This window comes from Musca domestica, unplaced genomic scaffold, assembly GCF_030504385.1.
Source record: "Musca domestica strain aabys unplaced genomic scaffold, Musca_domestica.polishedcontigs.V.1.1 20, whole genome shotgun sequence".
Classification (NCBI taxonomy): Eukaryota; Metazoa; Arthropoda; class Insecta; order Diptera; family Muscidae; genus Musca; species Musca domestica.
In genome coordinates, this window is record NW_026712250.1 from 14,239,252 (window position 1) to 14,257,931 (window position 18,680).

The following is an 18,680-nucleotide window of genomic DNA, read 5'->3' on the forward strand; positions in this document are numbered from 1 at the left end:
TTCAACCATGGTTAGAACATGACAATAAAGATAAGGTCACATTTGGCAAAAAATTAACGAAAAAGTTCAAAGTTTCATAATCTGACCGCCAAATATTATCCGCATTGTCCTTATCAAAATTTTCTAAATAAATTTAATAACTTTCTCCATTTTGGATTATTTTGTAAAAAAAAATTCCACGCTACCCTGCCTTGATTTGATTTTGCAAATGTGCCTACATACATGCAAACATTCAAAAATTCTGAAAAAGCACTCATATTCCTATTCCTAGACATTTGGTCTTTTATTTGCCTTCTCCAAAATAAATAATACACGAAACTCCAATTTCTCTTCATGCCTCTCTTTCAATCTCTCTCTACTAATCTCGGTAAAATAAAATTATGTTCCCTCACAGTTTGATCAAAAATTTCATTTGCAAATATATATTTTAACAATGTGAATATATCTCAAACATCCCACAGCTGTGTCTGACACAGTTTAATGACTGTTTGAACAAACAAAATTTGTCAGATACTTGACTGTAATGTGAACATCAAATCAACTCTGTATGAATTTCACATTTGTTCAGTAAAATATGTCAAATATGGGAAAACAATTTTGGTTTAAATATTTGCTCAGCCTGATCGTACCCTAATAATTCTAAGATTATGTTAATCATTCACATTGAATGTCAACATTATCATCAGCTGTTCATCCTAAAACACACTAGTTCCGGGCTCTTTTAGTGAATTTGTTCAATTTTTTCATGTCTCATTCGTAAACAACAGGTTACACGGGCGTTACGCATTACACTCATTCGTAAACAACAGAGTACCCCGAGTCTTTGCTTTCTGTTTATTTTTTATCGGGTATTCCTTTGTGGCCCTCATATTCGTTTCGTTGGGACGTTTTTCATTTTTGTTTCCAACGCGCTTGAAGCAGAGACGACAACCAACTCTCAACTCCTGTCAGCAAGGAAGGAAGAGTTCTCTCGGAAGAGGAAACCTCCACTATCGGTATTCTATTTTGGACTAGACGGCTCCTCCTGAACGTGATTGGAACTCATGGGACGACAGCCCTAGGTCAGTTTAAGACCAAATTATAAACATATATTCAAAGTGGAAATGTCTGCGGCGAGCAGAGTTCCTAAATGCCGCACATGCTTAAGTGAAAATGAAAACATTCAATACTTTCGACTCAACGACTATGTCCAAGAAGAGAACTCTAAAATCTTGGACATTTTGGATATATTTGTGCCACAACTAAACGTAAAGACAGATAATGGCTTTTCCCAGCAGATCTGTCAGGAATGTATCAACAAATTGCTATATTGTTATCGATTTCAACAGCTATGCATAGAATCTAATAGGCATTTGCTCGGTGTTGCAGCGATTGAAAGTGCCCTCCAGGGGGGAGGAGAAATGCCAACGGGTTTGGAATCTCTAAAAGGAGAAGTTGTTTGCAATGTGAAAAAAGAAGACAGTAATGATGAGATTTGTGATATAAAAACTGAAGAAATACAATTGTCATTTGATACGGGCTTCAATGACGACGAGGAGAAACTACAGGAGGAGGAGGAGGAGGGAACAACAACGTGCACCGACCTCACAGATGTTCTGCTGGAGGTGACAATGAAAAGGAAAAAATCGAAATTGGTACATGCATGTAGTACATGCGACCGTACCTTTAGTAATGCCTCCAATTTGCGCAGGCACAGCAAGTTACACGATCCCATACGTCCATTTCACTGTAGTCGGTGTAAATATTCCTTTGATACGGAGAAGGCCTATCACCGCCACATGTTCAATCATAAACGTTCGTCAAGGACACGTACATTTCAATGTCGCGATTGCCCGAAAATATTCTGGGAAAAATCATCACTTGTCTTACACTCTAAGTCCCATAACCGCACTAGATGTAAATCTCGGCCCAATAGACTTGAGGAGAGGGGTAAAATAATTTCTATAAAAGATGAAATTATTACAAATAAAGCGACGGGGGAGGAACATTTAGAAAACGAAACAGAATCGACGGGTGAAGTTGGAAACAAAGAACTTCTTCCATATGTCAGTGCAAGTCAAGTGAATAAGTCCACCACTCCGAAGAAAGTCAAGTAAGTTGTTGGCGTTTTTGTTGTGGAATAAAATTAGAGAACACTTTTGTTTTTTTACACACCATCACCGTGAAACGAAGGCAAGGAAAAACCAAGGGAGATAAGCCTTTCACTTGCAATATATGCGGGAAATCTTTCAACAGAGCCAATTGTTTGCGGAGACATAAAATTATATTGCATGACAAGAATGGTCCATTCCGTTGCTTCATATGTAAACTGCGATTCGATACAGAGCGACGATATCGTTGTCACATGCTTTCACGACATAATATACAACTTCCTGATGAGCCCGATGCAAAAGGCGAGGGAACTGGGGAAAATCCTGCAGATGATGAGGGGCATTTGGATACTGGTGAATATGAGGAGTAGGTTGAGGTAGGTTTTTTTCTGATCAAATTAAAACACATATGTGTCTTATAGAAAAAATGAGGAGGGGGACAAAAACCACTTGGAACAAAAGGTTGACGATGACTCCAAAAGTGAAGCCTATGTGGATTTTGTCGATACTGGCATAGGTGAAGTTGAAAAGTATCAAACGACAATTTCAACCCAATAGGTGCACATTTAAAAACATACAAGTTTTTCAGACCCAGGCGAACTTACATAAGAGGCCATTATCCTTGCGATGTGTGTGGTACAATTCTTGGTAGTCCATATTGTTTAAAACGACACATGCCACTGCATTCCCCGGACAGACCATACGCTTGTCCCTTGTGTTTATACAGGTTTGTGTCCCCTTACCAACTTCGGCGCCACTTGCTAAAACACGAAAATGCTGATGCCGATAAACAATCCGAAGGATTCAAATGTCCCAACTGTACCAGACGATTTCAATCGAGAAAGTCATTAGGAATTCACCGCACTCTTATGCACAAACGTAAAAATATAGAATTAAAATCCGATAGTGAGATCAAAAAAACGGGCATTGTGTATCCCTGCAAGGAGTGTAAACAGCACTTTAAGACCCTAATATCGCTGACAGAACACATTTCAAAGGATCATCCCGAGATGCAGAAGTACCAGTGCAATCAATGTGAAAAGACATTTGTTTTGCATGCCATGTTGCAGGAACATTTGAATCGTCACCGGGGTATTGAGAACTTTATATGTGTATTTTGCGAAAAGGTCCTGCACAATAAGGCAGCGCTCGAGGATCATATGCGTTCATATAACATGGCTAACCAATTCCTTTGCACAGAGTGTGGCAAAACATTGACCTCTGCCAGCAACTTGAGCCAGCACATGGAACGCCATTCGGGCAAGAAAAAATATGCCTGTACACAGTGTCCCGGTCGTTTCAAGTGTCGCGTTGATCTGTACAATCACAGTTTGACGCATAGAAATGTAAAACCTTATGTTTGTGATGTTTGTGGCTCACGTTACACCAGAGGCACCACATTAAGGTTGCACAAATTAAATCACACCGGCGAAAAACCCTATAAATGCGATCAATGTAATATGGCGTAAGTGTTTTCTTTTGAATGTCCAAGGAATCGCTATATATTTTTAAAAATTATTTCTTTCAGTTTTAATACCATTATTAAGCTGCGTAGTCATTGTCGCAGCCACACCGGCGAGAAACCACATAAATGTAAATATTGTGATCGTGCCTATGCCCAGAAGGGGGATCTGAATAAACACTTGCGGACACATGTGGGTGAAAAAACCTACATGTGTACGGAATGTCCAATGGCCTTTAAATATCTTGCAGAAATGCGCCAACACATTTGGGAAGTGCATTATCAGAAAACGAATCGTCAATCGGATGAAGAAGAAGAGGAAAAGGAAGAAGAACGAATGCCCGATATAAATGGGCAGCAGCAGCAGTCAAATGAAACGGTAGAAGATTCCAATGAGAATGAACTACAATTACAATTGCAACAAGTGATATACTTATCAAAAGAATAATGGAAAGAAGAAAATCAAAGCACCTAACACAAATTACAAATATATATTAACATATATAATATAAATAGTGTAAAAAGTATTCTATACAGTATATATTTAAAAAGTCTTTGCTTTAGTCATGGTGAAATTAGCATTCCCAACTCTGCATTTTCTGTAATTTACTTTGTCAAATTATATGACATATCCTCTGTTCCATAACATGCAAGAATCGTCTAGTCTTGCAATTTTTTCCGATATCATCATTGGAAAATCGGTTATCGTTGTGAAAACTTTTATATTCTTGCAGTTCCAAAGGAATGTTTCCCAGTAAGAATTTCCAAACTGTCAACAACTTAACTATCAAAATTGCTCTCCACCTTCTGTCTCTCTATCTTACTTACTGTTAATCAAATATTGTGGGCCATCGTATAACCTTATATTGTTTATATTGTAATTCGACGGCATTGGAGTTAGCTTTTGTGTGACCTATTAATAGATCATTATTGAGTAACGAACACACCAATTATACTTTGTTCTTTTCTTATTAGACGCTAAAATGGCAACCCTTCTGTTATTTGTTTGTCGATAACAATGTCTTCAAACTCCATTGTGAATTGTCAAATTACTTGCATTGTTCTCATTTCTCATTCGTAAACAAACAAGAGAGGTTCTCGGCATTTTGTATTACACACATTCGTAAACAACAGATATGGAGACTTTGCTTTCAGTTTACTTTTATCGAGCGTTATGTTTTGCCTTTCTTATTTGTTCGTTTGGAACGTTTTTTATTTCGGTGTTACAGAAAGCCAATATGGCGATAGAAGTGGGGATTGGATACCAGATAGGGAGCTGGACTTTTTGAAGGATTTCTTAAAAATATAAAAATATTGAACAACCGCAAACTCCTCCCCAGTGGCGACATGTCTCCGTCAAAGCTAAGAAAATGCCGTACATGTTTAAGTGAGAATGAAAATGACACCTACCTTCAACTTGTCGATTACATTGAAGAAGAGGAGGCTAAAATCATTGATATGCTGGATGAGATTGTACCAGAAATAAAAGTCAAGGAGGAGACCCAACTGTCTCGATATATTTGTCAAGATTGTGTTGACAAATTGCTAACGGGACACAGATTCCAGCAGCTATGCATAGAATCAAATAAGCATCTGCTGGCATGCCTCAACAATTTGGAATCTAAGGGAGCCAATGATGCGGAGCAAAAAGAGGAAATTGCTAATGAGGAGCTGGATCCTGATCCTCTGACAGCTGAAGTTGACTTAAAGTTAAAACAAGAACTAGAGATTAGTGATACATATAAGTCAGACATAAGTACAAAGGAATTAGAAAATAGTTTGAACTCGGATAGTGATTGGGGAGAGGATGGGGTGGATGCCAAGGCAAGTGTTACGGAGGAAAATGATAGCGGCAGTGACACAGATTCCAGGTAATATATTTAAAATTAAATCTTTACTCTAATTTTTAACAAACTTTATTTCCAGCAATGAGAAGCTGTCGGTGTTAAAGCAAAGAAGGTTGCAAAAGACTAAAAATCAGAATAAGGATGGCGAAAGGTATGAAAAGCAGAGTACATAAAATCCACGAATAACACTTCTTATTGTTTAGGAAACGCGGGAAACCCGGAAGAAAATCAAAAGGTCCACCTTATCCCTGTACTGTTTGTGGCAAATTATTGACTACTCCGTCGCATTTACAACGACACAGCCGAGTACATGAACTGAATCGTGCATTTCCCTGTGATATTTGCAAATTGAGTTTTGCCAAGGAGAAGACCTACCGGTCCCACATGCAGCTAAATCACAAGGAGATGTTTGATAAGGGCGAAGAATTTGAATGTCCTATTTGTTCGAAAACGTTTTGGAAAAAATTATCGCTATCCCAACACATGGTCATCCATAATCCGAATGCCAAAAAACGGGGAAGGCCATTGGGTAAATTAAACAAAATCAAGGAAGAGGATAATCCAGAGGAAATGCAAAATGAAAACAAGAAGACCCCGTCCTCCAGTGGTGATAAGTTATTGGAATCAAATTCCAATGAAATGGCTGCCGTTGATGGTGTAAAACATGAAATTGAAATTACCCCTCAAATATTCGATGCGTTGGAGGATTATGATGAGCCCAATGATGAGTGGTTTGATCAGGATGGGGTATATGAGGATACAGAGTAGGTTTGATGTTTTTTATTTTGAAAGAGTAATAACAATTTAAAACCCCTTTTTTAGCGATGAGGAAGAAGAAGGCACTGGAAAAGAACGACGCCCCAAACCCGTATATAATCCAGATATGGATTTTGTGGATACGGGTATTGGAGAAGTTGAAAAGTAAGTCACCACACCACAAAATTGTTTTTAAGGTAAAATGTATTGCTGTCCCCCTTTCCTTCCTTTAAATTGACTTAATTCTGGTGAAAAAACTGCAAACTATACTTTCAGACCCAGTGCACGTAACCGTCGAAATGGCAACTTCCCCTGTGGGGTTTGTGGTAAATTCTTTGACCGCCCATACCGTCTAAAACGCCACATGCCAGTACATTCCATGGACCGACCACATGCCTGTAATATCTGTAAATATCGCTTTGTCACCCCCAACCTGCTGAGGATCCATATGATACAACATGAAAATGACAATGCCACAACTTTTATGATGCAAACTCGGCCGGATGGCTTCAAATGTCCCGACTGTCCAAGGCGTTTTGAAAAACAAGCCTCCCTCTCGGCCCACCGTCAAATTCACACGCGCAACACCTCCGAAGTTAATTACCCCTGCACGGTGTGTGAACGTAATTTCATGTCTGTGCGTTCCCTAACCGAACACATCACCAACAAACACCCCGAGGTGGAGAAACATAAATGTGATCAATGTGAAAAGACTTTTGTACTACATGCCCATCTGCTGGAGCATTTGAACCGACACAAGGGTAATAAGAATTTGGTGTGTCTCATTTGTGAAAAGGAATTTGGTTACACCAACACACTGAAAGAGCATATGCGCACCCATAGTGGTGAATCTCCCTATCTTTGTCCACAGTGTGGTAAAACCTTTAGGAGTGCCAGTAATTTGAGGCAACACATGGAACGACATTTTGGTCTGAAGAAATATCAATGTCCGGAGTGTCCAAGTCGTTTTAATTGTCGTTCGGATTTGTGCAAACACACATCGACGCACACGAATGCCAAACCTCATGTTTGTGATGTATGTGGTTCACGTTTTACCCGATCCTATTCCTTGCAGAAACACAAGCTGCTTCATTCGGGAGAGAGGCCATTTAAATGTGATGAGTGTAACATGACGTGAGTTGACGAAATCGAAAGACTATTGTTGAATTATTAAATCCTCCTTCCCCTTACAGCTTTGCCATAGTATATCATTTGCGTAGGCACATGCGCACGCACACCGGCGAGAAACCATATAAATGTAAATATTGTGATCGTGCCTATGCCGAAAGTGGAGATTTGACCAAACATTTGAGAACGCATGTTGGTGAAAATACCTACATGTGTACCGAATGTCCAATGGCTTTTAAATATCAATCAGAACTGCGTCATCACATATCGGAACATTATAAAAGTTCCCAACAATCGTTGGCACAACAAACGCAGGAAGTCCCCAATGAACAGGCTCAAGAATTTGCAAAAGAAGAACCACAAAATGTGCAAAATGATTTGCAATTAACAGAAGAATCTCATCCCTCGTTGCAATTACCAATGCTAGAAGCTACAACTACCTGTCATACAACAGGCAGCGAACAGTTAATGTTATCCATGGCAAGTTCTTCAAATCACACATCTTCTCCTGTAGCTAGTTAAGATCAACACTCAATATGGCTATATATTGTAGTGTAAGGTATATTATGTAAGAACTATTTTGTTAAAGGACATACAAATTATTTTGTATAACAATTAAAAATATAGAAAACTAATTCAGACACAAAAATAAGCAGCTTGAAATATATAGTATGGAAAATTATTTTAAAGGGAGAAGCTAAATTAGTTTTCTCCATAACACTTGCTTAGTCATTCACCCCATCCTCCCACCAATCACTGTCCGATTGCAAACTATTTTCTAATTCCTTTGTACTTATGTCTGACTTATATGTATCACTAATCTCTAGTTCTTGCTTTAACTTTAAGTCAACTTCAGCTGTCAGAGGATAGGGATCCAGCTCCTCATTAGCAATTTCCTCTTTTTGCTCCGCATCGTTATCTCCCTAGATCCAAAATTGTTGAGGCATGCCAGCAGATGTTTATTTCATACTATGCATAGGTGCTGGAACCTATGTCCTGTCTTATCAACACAATCTTGACAAATATGTCGAGACAATTGTCCTCCTTGACTTTTATTTCTGGTACAATCTCATCCAGCATATCAATGATTTTAGCCTCCTCTTCTTCGATATAGTCGACAATTTGAAGGTTGGTGTCGTATTCATTCTCACTTATACAGGTGCGGCATTTTCTTAGTTTTGACGAAGATATGTTAACTTCCTTTATTATTGGTCAAAATATTTATTTTTTATAAAATCTTACAAAAAGTCCGGCTCGTCCAGGTCATTCCAATCCCACTTGATGGTGTGAATACCCCCTCCTTCGCTAAACAAACATGGTTTTGGTCACACCAAAATCAAAAACGTCCCAAATGAACAAATAAGAAAGGCAAAACATAACGCTCGATAAAAGTAAGCTGAAAGCAAAATCTCCATATCTGTTGTTTACGAATGAGTGGAATACAAAATGCCGAGAACCTCTCTTGTTTGTTTACGAATGAGATATGAGGACAACGGTATCACTTGGAACATTCATTAAAATGAACCGTGGAACTAGTTCAATATCTTACACATAAGGCCAGCTGATTTTATTCGTATTGTCCATGGCAAGGCAGATCTACCTTGTTCCATGGCTTTTAAGCCAACAGACATATTGTGACTTGAAATTAAAAGGGAGTCAAATCACAATAGTGCAAAAATTACTAGTTTATTGTCAAAAGTAGTCTTCTTGGCGCGCAGTGAATGAACGAATGAAAACCTACAAATGTACAAGTTTTTACAAATCATTGGATTTTCGTTTACACCCAATGCTGTGTGATCTATTGGTCTATAAATGGTACAAATTATTTCATTCTATTTCAGACAAAATAATAACCCTCCTGTTATTCGTTTGTCGATAATAATGTCTTCCAACTCTATTGTGAATTATACATTTACTTGCCTTGTCTTCATGTTCCATTCGTAAACAAACATCAGTGTCTCTCGGGCTTATGCATTACACTCATTCGTAAACAATAGAGATGAAGATTTTGCTTTTTTATCGAGCGTTTTGCTTTGACCTTCTTATTTGCTCGTATGGAACGTCTTTTATTTTGGTGTTACCCCAACATAAATGCATTAAAGGGGGGCTATCTCCACAATCCCTACAAATCATTCAATTATCTTGTTTCTTCCATCCTTTGGATGTATCTAATGTTTGGCAGAGAATAATGTCTTTGAAACAAGCAAACAAAGTGTCCGCCGATGCAAAGAACAGGATCAATGACAATTGTAGGACCTGCATGGAAGCAAGTGTCACGTATGAACTCACCGACTATATAGATAATTACAACATTATGGAAATGTTTGTTAGTGTTGTACCCCAAATCAGTCTCGATACGGATGGAGAGTTTTCCACATGGATTTGTCAAGTTTGTGTAGATAAACTTCTGATTGGCTATAAGTTCCAACGGCTTTGTATTGAAACAGATCGCCAGCTTCGATTGCTGGCTAAAGGCAATACCATATGGGATCCTTTAATGGAGAATGAAATGAAGTTGGAGGATAGTAACGAATATACTGATAATAATGAATATGAAATATTGAATAAAGTTGAGATCTTGGTCAAGTATGAGGAAGACTGCCCGGAAGATGTTAACAGAGAGGGGAATGACATTGACATAGACGATGAATCAGATTCAAGGTAAGGCAAATCAAATGATAACATAAGTAAAGGATTTTTTATTGTTCTTTTGTTTGCTTTTTAGTAATAAAAGGTACATGGAAAGGGACAAACCGGTTTCGAGTTGAGATCTGATCTGGCCATATACCAATATATATTAATTAATATTTTGGTTTTATTTTTTATATTAGCAAACAGATTCCATCTGTCTTGGACCGTGAACAAATGAATGGGTCTTTGAAAAAACACCATTTTTCGAATTGCAAAAGGAAAAGCAAAGGTCAAACTGTTGAAGATGCTAAAGAACAAACATGCTTGGAGACAAGCCAGGAGTTGGAACAATCATTTCTATCTGAGGAACATTTAGAAGACTTCTGTGAAGAAAGAGAATCGGAAGTAAAAGATCAGTAAGTATACCAACATATTAATGAGAAATGCTAGTCTTATTTATCATTTGCATTGTCATATTTCCAGAATCCCATCCAAACCCTATGAATGTGATATTTGCAAACAATGTTTCTCACGAGAAAAACATCTTAGCAATCACAAAAGAAAAAAACATTGCAATGCAAAAGAAGATTCCCCTGCCAATGATAAAAAAGCGGACCACATAGCCTTGCAAAAATCGAATACAGGCGATTTTCCATGTTCCAATTGCTTGGAGCATTTTGAGTCTGTCGAATTACTTGAGGAACACGAAAAATCCCATAGGAAAATGCCCAAGGATATGGTCTGTGATATTTGTGAAGAGGCATTCGAATCCATGCGACCCTTGATAAGACACATGAAATCACTACATCCCATGGCCGAGACATATGAATGCACTGTGTGTAAGCAAACTTTTATTTTAAGACAACAACTACAAAAACACATGAGACAGCTGCATAAAAAGGATGAACTAATTTGTGAAATATGCCACAAGGACTATAAATATGAAAGTTCGCTGGAAAAACATATGCTAAGTCACAATATCCAAAAATCATATCTCTGTCCGCAGTGTGGCAAAACATTTCGAAATTCCAGTAATCTAAGGGAGCATCTAACGCGACATGCCACCCAGGCCACCTATCCATGTTCGGAATGTCCTAAGACTTTTAAATGTAGGGCAGATTTAAGGAAACACAAGGCAACTCACACGAACAACCGGCCGCATGAATGTGATATTTGTGGTTTTCGTTTTTCGCGGGCCTATTCCCTGATGGAACACAAACGCATGCATACCGGCGAAAGGCCGTACACATGTGAAGAGTGTGGCAAAACCTTTGCAATTTCATATAATTTGAAAATGCATAAGCGTACCCATACCGGAGAGAAACCCTATAAATGTGAACACTGTGGCAAAGCCTTTGCTGGTGGTGGGGATTTAACCAAGCATTTGCGGCTTCATATGGGTGGGAAGACCTTCATGTGCAATCAATGTCCTGAGAAATTTAAATATCACTCGGAATTGCGCAAACATTTGTTGGAACATTTTAGAGCGAAAAATTCGAGTGGCCACGAAAAAGGGGATGTGGTAGCAAATAATGTCAAGGATTAAGGGAATGTGGAAAAGGATACGTAAGAAATAAAGGAATATTTCATAAAATAATTTAAAATTTTTAAATTAGTTACTATTTTAGCAAAGATAGCAAGGGTAGGTAGTTATGCACTGTATTACCGTTATTCATATTTACCGCTAATAAAATCAACCCCCATGAAAGAAAAGGGAGGTGAGTGTGGAAGGAAATAGGTTTATTTTCTTTCCACCCATTCCCACAAAAACTTCTTTCCGTCGATAAAACTGTGCCAACAGATGTAACTTTTGATAAACACACAAATCCTTGCAAAAAGAAATGAAATATTTTTTTTTTTTGCAAATTAAAACAATACAAAAATGCCTGCAGATTTAAAATCGTCCAACAACTGCAGAACTTGTTTGACCGGCGACAGTAAATATAATCTAAATGATAGATACGAAGAATATCTAATTTTGGAAATGTTAAATGGAATTGTGCCGGAAATAAAAATCAAAGAAAATCAACAATTTTCCCAATTTATTTGTCAAAGATGTCTGGAGAAACTTTTAACGGGTTACAAATTTCAAAGGCAATGTATTGCCACAGATCAACAACTAAAGCGGAAATTCTTTGGAAACAACAATCCATTATGGGATCCCCTAATGGAGGGCGATGTTATGAAGTTGGAAACTGTGGATGGGGATGATAATGTAGAGGCGATAATAAAATGTGATGTGGATTCATTGGACAGGGAGGATGTGACAGCAAATGTCAGTGATTCGGATTCAAGGTAGTCAAGATGAATAAGGATTTTTTGAGATTTTTCTTCAATTTTCTCCTTGTCCTGGTGTTTTTTTAGTAACGAAACGCTGAGTGTTTTAAAAGAAAGGGAGTTGCGTCTAACAAGGAGGTATGTGTTTTCTGCAAAATATGAAGGAATTTAGTTAAGGTGCTTTCTTTTTAGATCCCACATAACTTCTAGTCCGAAATCTTCTTATAAGTTTCGTAAAACCACTCAGGAATTTGGAAAATCATTAAATGTCAAAAGGAAACGTAAAAACAAAGAAGAACCCACAAATCCAGAGGAACTATTTGCAACTGAAGCGGCCAAGGACGAACTTGGTGGCGTGAAAAGCGATATATTGGAGACCGAGATGTAAGTACACGTATACAGATGTGAGTATTCTAAATGAGGACCCAAATGGGAATCGAGTCTTTGCGACTTCTCTGAAGATATAGAAGGATTATGCATAAAAGTGGATCCATAGTCACACGTTTTTGCAAGAAGAATACATACCGACTAAAACTCGGGCGCAAATTTTTAAAATTCGCAAATTTGAAGGAACCCTTGTGTGGGATTCATATCAAAATATGAACCGATTTGACTCATAAAATATTTATCTACTTAGAATTATAATTAGCTAAATTCAATAGATTCGATTGGACAATTTGCCACAAATGAGTAAAGTTCCAAAAATTTGGGGTTAGGTTGAATGTGGCCCTTTCAGAAAGTTAACCGGTGCTAATCATTTTTGGTGAGAGCAAGTTCTATATCCAATAAGAACTCCAAATACTAAGTTCTAGTAAATTTAGTTGGAAAATTCGGCTAAAATCAGCAAAATGCCGAAAATTGGAGGTTGGGTTTTGTGAGGTCCATATCAGAAAATAGACCGGTGTTAATAATTTTTGGTGAGGACCATTTATATCCACTAGGAATCCCATAAAACAAATTCTAGCCAATTTTTTTTTGGAAAATTAGACAAAAATCATCAAAATACCTAAAATTGGAGGTTAGGTTGTGTGGGGTCCCTATTAGAAAGTTAATCGGTACTAATCACTTTTGTGGGAGCAAGTTCTATATCCAATAAGAACTTCAAATACCAAATTGTAGAAAATTTAGTTGGAAAATACGGTTAAAATCAGTAACAAAATTGATAATTGGAGGTTAGGTTGTGTGGGGTCCATATCAGAAAACAGACCAATGTTAATAATTGGTAAAGACCATTTATATCTACTAAGAATACCAAATTCAGCCAATTTGTTTGGAAAATTAGACAAAAATCATTGAAATACCGAAAATTTGAGGTTAACTTGTGTGGGGTCCAGAAAGTAGACCGGTTGTAAAAATTTTAGGTGAGGAGAATATTCATACACTAAAAACCCCAAATACAAATGTTAGCCAATTCGGTTGGAAAATTTGGCTAAAATATGTAAAATACCAAAAAATTTGAGGTTAGGTATTAGAGGAGCTACATCAGAAAATTTACTGGTGTTAATAATTTTTGCTGATTAAAATGTCCATGCATTAAGAGCTTCATATGTAAGATTTTAGCTGATTCTGTTAAAAATTATATCTGAAATAGGCAAAATATCGAAAAATTAAGGTTAGGTCGAATGGGGACCACATAAGAAAATGTAGCGGTGTTAGTAATTTTTGGTGAGAAAATTTTCATGCGCTAAGAATATCAAATTTCATACAATTCTGTTGAAAAACTTGCCTATAATCAGCAAAATACCGATAATTTGAGGTTAGGTTGTGTGAGGGCAACATAAGAAAATGGACCGATGTTTAGAATTTTTTCTGAAACAAATTTCTTACCCTCTAAGAGCCTTAAATACCAAATTTTAGCAAATTCAATTGGACACTTTGGCTAATATAAGCAAAATACCGTAAATTTGAGGTTAGGTTAAGTGAGGGAAACATTAGAAATGGGGCCGACGTTCAGAATTTTTTCTGAAGAAAATTTCTTACCCTATAAGAGTTTTAAATACCAAATTTTAGCAAATTCAGTTGGACACTTTGGCTAATATTAGCAAAATATCGATACATTGAGGATAGGTCTAATGGGGGTCACATCAGAAAATATAGCGGTGTTAGTAATTTTTGGTGAAGAAGATTTCCATGCACTAAGAACATCAAATATCAAATTTCATTCAATTCTGTTCAAAAACTTCGCTAAAATCAGCAAAATGCCCAAAATTTGAGGTTAGGTTGTGTGAGGGCAACATAAGAAATGGACCGATGTTTAGAATTTTTTCTGAAACAAATTTCTTACCCTCTAAGAGCCTTAAATACCAAATTTTTGCAAATTCAGTTGAACACTTTGGCTAATATTAGCAAAATGCCGAAAATTTAAGGTTATGTTGTGTGAGGGCAACATGAGAAAATGGACCGATGTTTAGATTTATTTGTGAAGGAAATTTCTTATCCTCTAAGAACCTCAAATAACAAATGTTAGCAAATTCGATTGGGCACTTTGGCTAATATTAGCAAAATACCGAAAATTGGAGGTTAGGGTGTGTGAGAGCATCATGAGAAAATGGACTGATGTTCAGAATTTTTTGTGAAGAAAATTTCTTATCCTCTAAGAACCTCAAATACCAAATTTTAACAAATTCGATTGGAAAATTTGACTTAAATCGACAATATACCGAAAAATTGAGGTTAGGTCGAATGGGGGCCATATCTAAAAATAGGCCGGGTTTAACAATTTTTGATGAAAAATAATTCTATCCACTAAAACCTTTTGTTTTTTCTATTTTCAGACCCATCCCTACAAGTAATGGCAAAAATATCAAAACTTTTCCCTGTGAACTGTGTGACATGGTCTTCGATAGAAGTATTCCCCTTAAACATCATCTTTCCAGCCATTTGGAAAACAAACCCCATCAATGTGATATTTGTAAGCGTAGCTTTTCCTCAGCCAAATATTTGAATAATCACAAGAGCAAACGACACAAGGAAACCGAAGAACTAGACTATAAAACCCCCAATGACTCCATCAATGATGAAGACGTTTCTTGCCTGAAATGTTCAGAACGATTCCGTACTCCCAGCCTATTGAAGGAGCATCAAAAGCTAAGACATCGCCAGGCAATCACCTGTGAAATTTGTCACAATTCCTACGAATCCATACGCTCACTGATAAAGCACAGCAACGCGGAACATCCCCAGGCCGAGAAGTTCACGTGTGACAAATGCAAAGAAACATTTGTGGTGCGCCATCATTTGGTCAAACACATGAAACAACGGCACAGTCGAAAGAAGAAACCACTGTTTTGTGAGATCTGTGAACGGGATTTCAAATACAAAAGTTCCCTGGAGAAACATATGCGTAGCCATAACGGAGAGCGTCCCTATTTGTGTCCTCAATGTGGCAAAACCTTTCGCAGTTCAAGTAATCTAAGTGAACACATGACCCGACATGCGGGACAGGCAACATATTCCTGTCCCGAATGTCCAAGACGTTTTAAATGTGGTTCCGACCTGAGGAAACATCGGGCAACGCATACAAATTATAAACCTCACATCTGTGATATTTGTGGGTTTCGTTTTTCACGGGCCTATTCTCTGTTGGAACATAAGCGTTTGCACACCGGCGAGAGACCGCACAAATGTGACCAATGTCAGAAGACATTTGCAATTTTATATCATCTGAAGCGGCACATGCGTACCCATACCGGAGAGAAGCCATACAAATGTAAATATTGCAGTAAGGCCTATGCGGTGGGTGGAGATTTAACGAAGCATTTAAGAATTCATCTGGGAGAGAAGACCTATTTGTGCAATGAGTGTCCCATGGCATTTAAGTATAATTCGGAATTGCGCAAACATTTGATAGAACATTATAAGATGTCCATGAAGCAACTGGATGGAGAAGATGGCAAGCGAGAGGGAGATGAAAAATATAATGGAGAGGAAATTGAAAAGGCAAATGAATCGTTGGGAATGAAAGAATCTTAAAAGGATGATATATTGAAATATTGCAGATCGTTTAGTTATTTAACAAAATATTCAATTCAAAAAAATTATTAAAAGGATATTAACTAAAGAATCTTCCAAGCAATGAAAACAGATTTGGAAACTTCTCTATTTTTTAAGCAATTGGTAAGTTTAAAAATAAAATATCTTTTAGATTCAAAACGATTTTCTGCCTTTTATTTTTAGATAGCGTGACTGAGTGGACATTTAAGGGCCTAAAGGAAAGCAATACCCAAGCCAATATTAATATACTAATCAATCACTGCCAAGGGGTTTTGGTAGAGAATTCCTACGGGTCTTCCCCAATAAAATACTAAATAAACCCACAACAAAATATTGAATTTTGACTTTGAATGACTTTTAAAATATAATCTAAAAATATTTAGAGGCTACCAAAGGCAGATATAACTAGAGAGAAAGAAAAAACCAAACTGTAAATCTAAATAAAATAAAAATTTAGATTGAGGAATATTCAAAAGTCTCTTTAATTTCTTTCAGATATTGAAAGGACCCCAAAACCTATGTTAAGGAAAACCAAGTACATTCGAACCCGGCTTTTCAATATTTTTATTGGAGTATTCTAAAACATGTTATAAGGATATTAGAAAAAACATTCTAATAATTTTAAATTTTTGAGGAAAGTTAAAGTTTTTTTAGCGTGGATTTTCAATATTATTTGCTGTGGACTTTTGAAGTACTTTTTCAACAATATTAAGAGGTTTTAGAATGTCGATTCAGAGATATTAAAAAAACTGTAAATGTAAAGGATATTAAAAGGTCTCGAGACGAGGATTTTAAAATGATTATTAGGGATATTCTAAGATCTCTAAATTTGATTTTTTAAAATTTTTTTTTTAAGGATTTCATGGCCATTTTAAAATATACTATTTTTCATCTTTAAAAAACTGAATTAAAAAACTAGCTAAAAGCCCCGAAATGTCAATATTTAAGGAGTTATGAGCGTTCTAAAGCAGGCTATAAAGAAACTGCAATCAAAACGATGCTAAAAACCCCGAAATGTCAATATTTAAGGAGTTATGAGCGTTTTAAAATACCCTATTTTTCCTCTTTAAATATCTGCAACCAAAACGATGCTAAAAACGCCGAAACATCAATATTTAAGGAGTTATGAGCGTTATAAAATAGCCTATTCTTCCTCTTCAAACATCTGCAATCAAAACGATGCTGAAAACCCCGAAATGTCAATATTTAAGGAGTTATGAGCGTTTTAAAATAGGCTATTTTTCCTCTTTAAATATCTGCAATCAAAACGATGCTAAAAACCCCGAAATGTCAATATTTAAGGAGTTATGAGCGTTTTAAAATAGGCTATTTTTCCTCTTTAAATATCTGCAATCAAAACGATGCTAAAAACCCCGAAATGTCAATATTTAAGGAGTTATGAGCGTTTTAAAACAGGCTATAAAGAAACTGCAATCAAAACGATGCTAAAAACCCCGAAATGTCAATATTTAAGGAGTTATGAGCGTTTTAAAATAGGCTATTTTTCCTCTTTAAATATCTGCAATCAAAACGATGCTGAAAACCCCGAAATGTCAATATTTAAGGAGTTATGAGCGTTTTAAAACAGGCTATAAAGAAACTGCAATCAAAACGATGCTAAAAACCCCGAAATGTCAATATTTAAGGAGTTATGAGCGTTTTAAAATAGGCTATTTTTCCTCTTTAAATATCTGCAATCAAAACGATGCTAAAAACCCCGAAATGTCAATATTTAAGGAGTTATGAGCGTTTTAAAACAGGCTATAAAGAAACTGCAATCAAAACGATGCTAAAAACCCCGAAATGTCAATATTTAAGGAGTTATGAGCGTTTTAAAACAGGCTATAAAGAAACTGCAATCAAAACGATGCTAAAAACCCCGAAATGTCAATATTTAAGGAGTTATGAGCGTTTTAAAATAGGCTATTTTTCCTCTTTAAATATCTGCAATCAAAACGATGCTGAAAACCCCGAAATGTCAATATTTAAGGAGTTATGAGCGTTTTAAAATAGGCTATTTTTCCTCTTTAAATATCTGCTATCAAAACGATGCTAAAAACCCCGAAATGTCAATATTTAAGGAGTTATGAGCGTTTTAAAATACCTTATTTTTCCTCTTTAAATATCTGCAATCAAAACGATGCTAAAAACCCCGAAATGTCAATATTTAAGGAGTTATGAGCGTTTTAAAACAAGCTATAAAGAAACTGCAATCAAAACGATGCTAAAAACCCCGAAATGTCAATATTTAAGGAGTTATGAGCGTTTTAAAATACCCTATTTTTCCTCTTTAAATATCTGCAATCAAAACGATGCTAAAACCCCCGAAATGTCAATATTTAAGGAGTTATGAGGGTTTTAAAACAGGCTATAAAGAAACTGCAATCAAAACGATGCTAAAAACCCCGAAATGTCAATATTTAAGGAGTTATGAGCGATTTAAAATACCCTATTTTTCCTCTTTAAATATCTGCAATCAAAACGATGCTAAAAACC

General features: G+C 36.5%; 1 protein-coding gene across 1 annotated transcript; it reads left to right on the forward strand.

Annotated features, from left to right (window-relative positions):
- The first annotated feature begins 775 nt into the window (after positions 1–775).
- LOC101887374 (uncharacterized) lies at positions 776–16,546 on the forward strand. Its single transcript, XM_059122544.1, has 20 exons — positions 776–2,092; positions 2,173–2,457; positions 2,513–2,620; positions 2,680–3,555; positions 3,619–3,988; positions 4,825–5,423; positions 5,479–5,550; positions 5,603–6,163; positions 6,222–6,320; positions 6,432–7,289; positions 7,349–7,803; positions 9,308–9,944; positions 10,115–10,330; positions 10,398–11,459; positions 11,531–11,556; positions 11,783–12,209; positions 12,279–12,329; positions 12,384–12,575; positions 14,966–16,307; positions 16,368–16,546. Exons 1-19 carry the CDS (start codon positions 1,104–1,106, stop codon positions 16,161–16,163), a joined length of 9,081 nt encoding a protein of 3,026 aa, XP_058978527.1. The 5' UTR covers positions 776–1,103; the 3' UTR covers positions 16,164–16,307; positions 16,368–16,546.
- Positions 16,547–18,680: the final 2,134 nt, after the last annotated feature.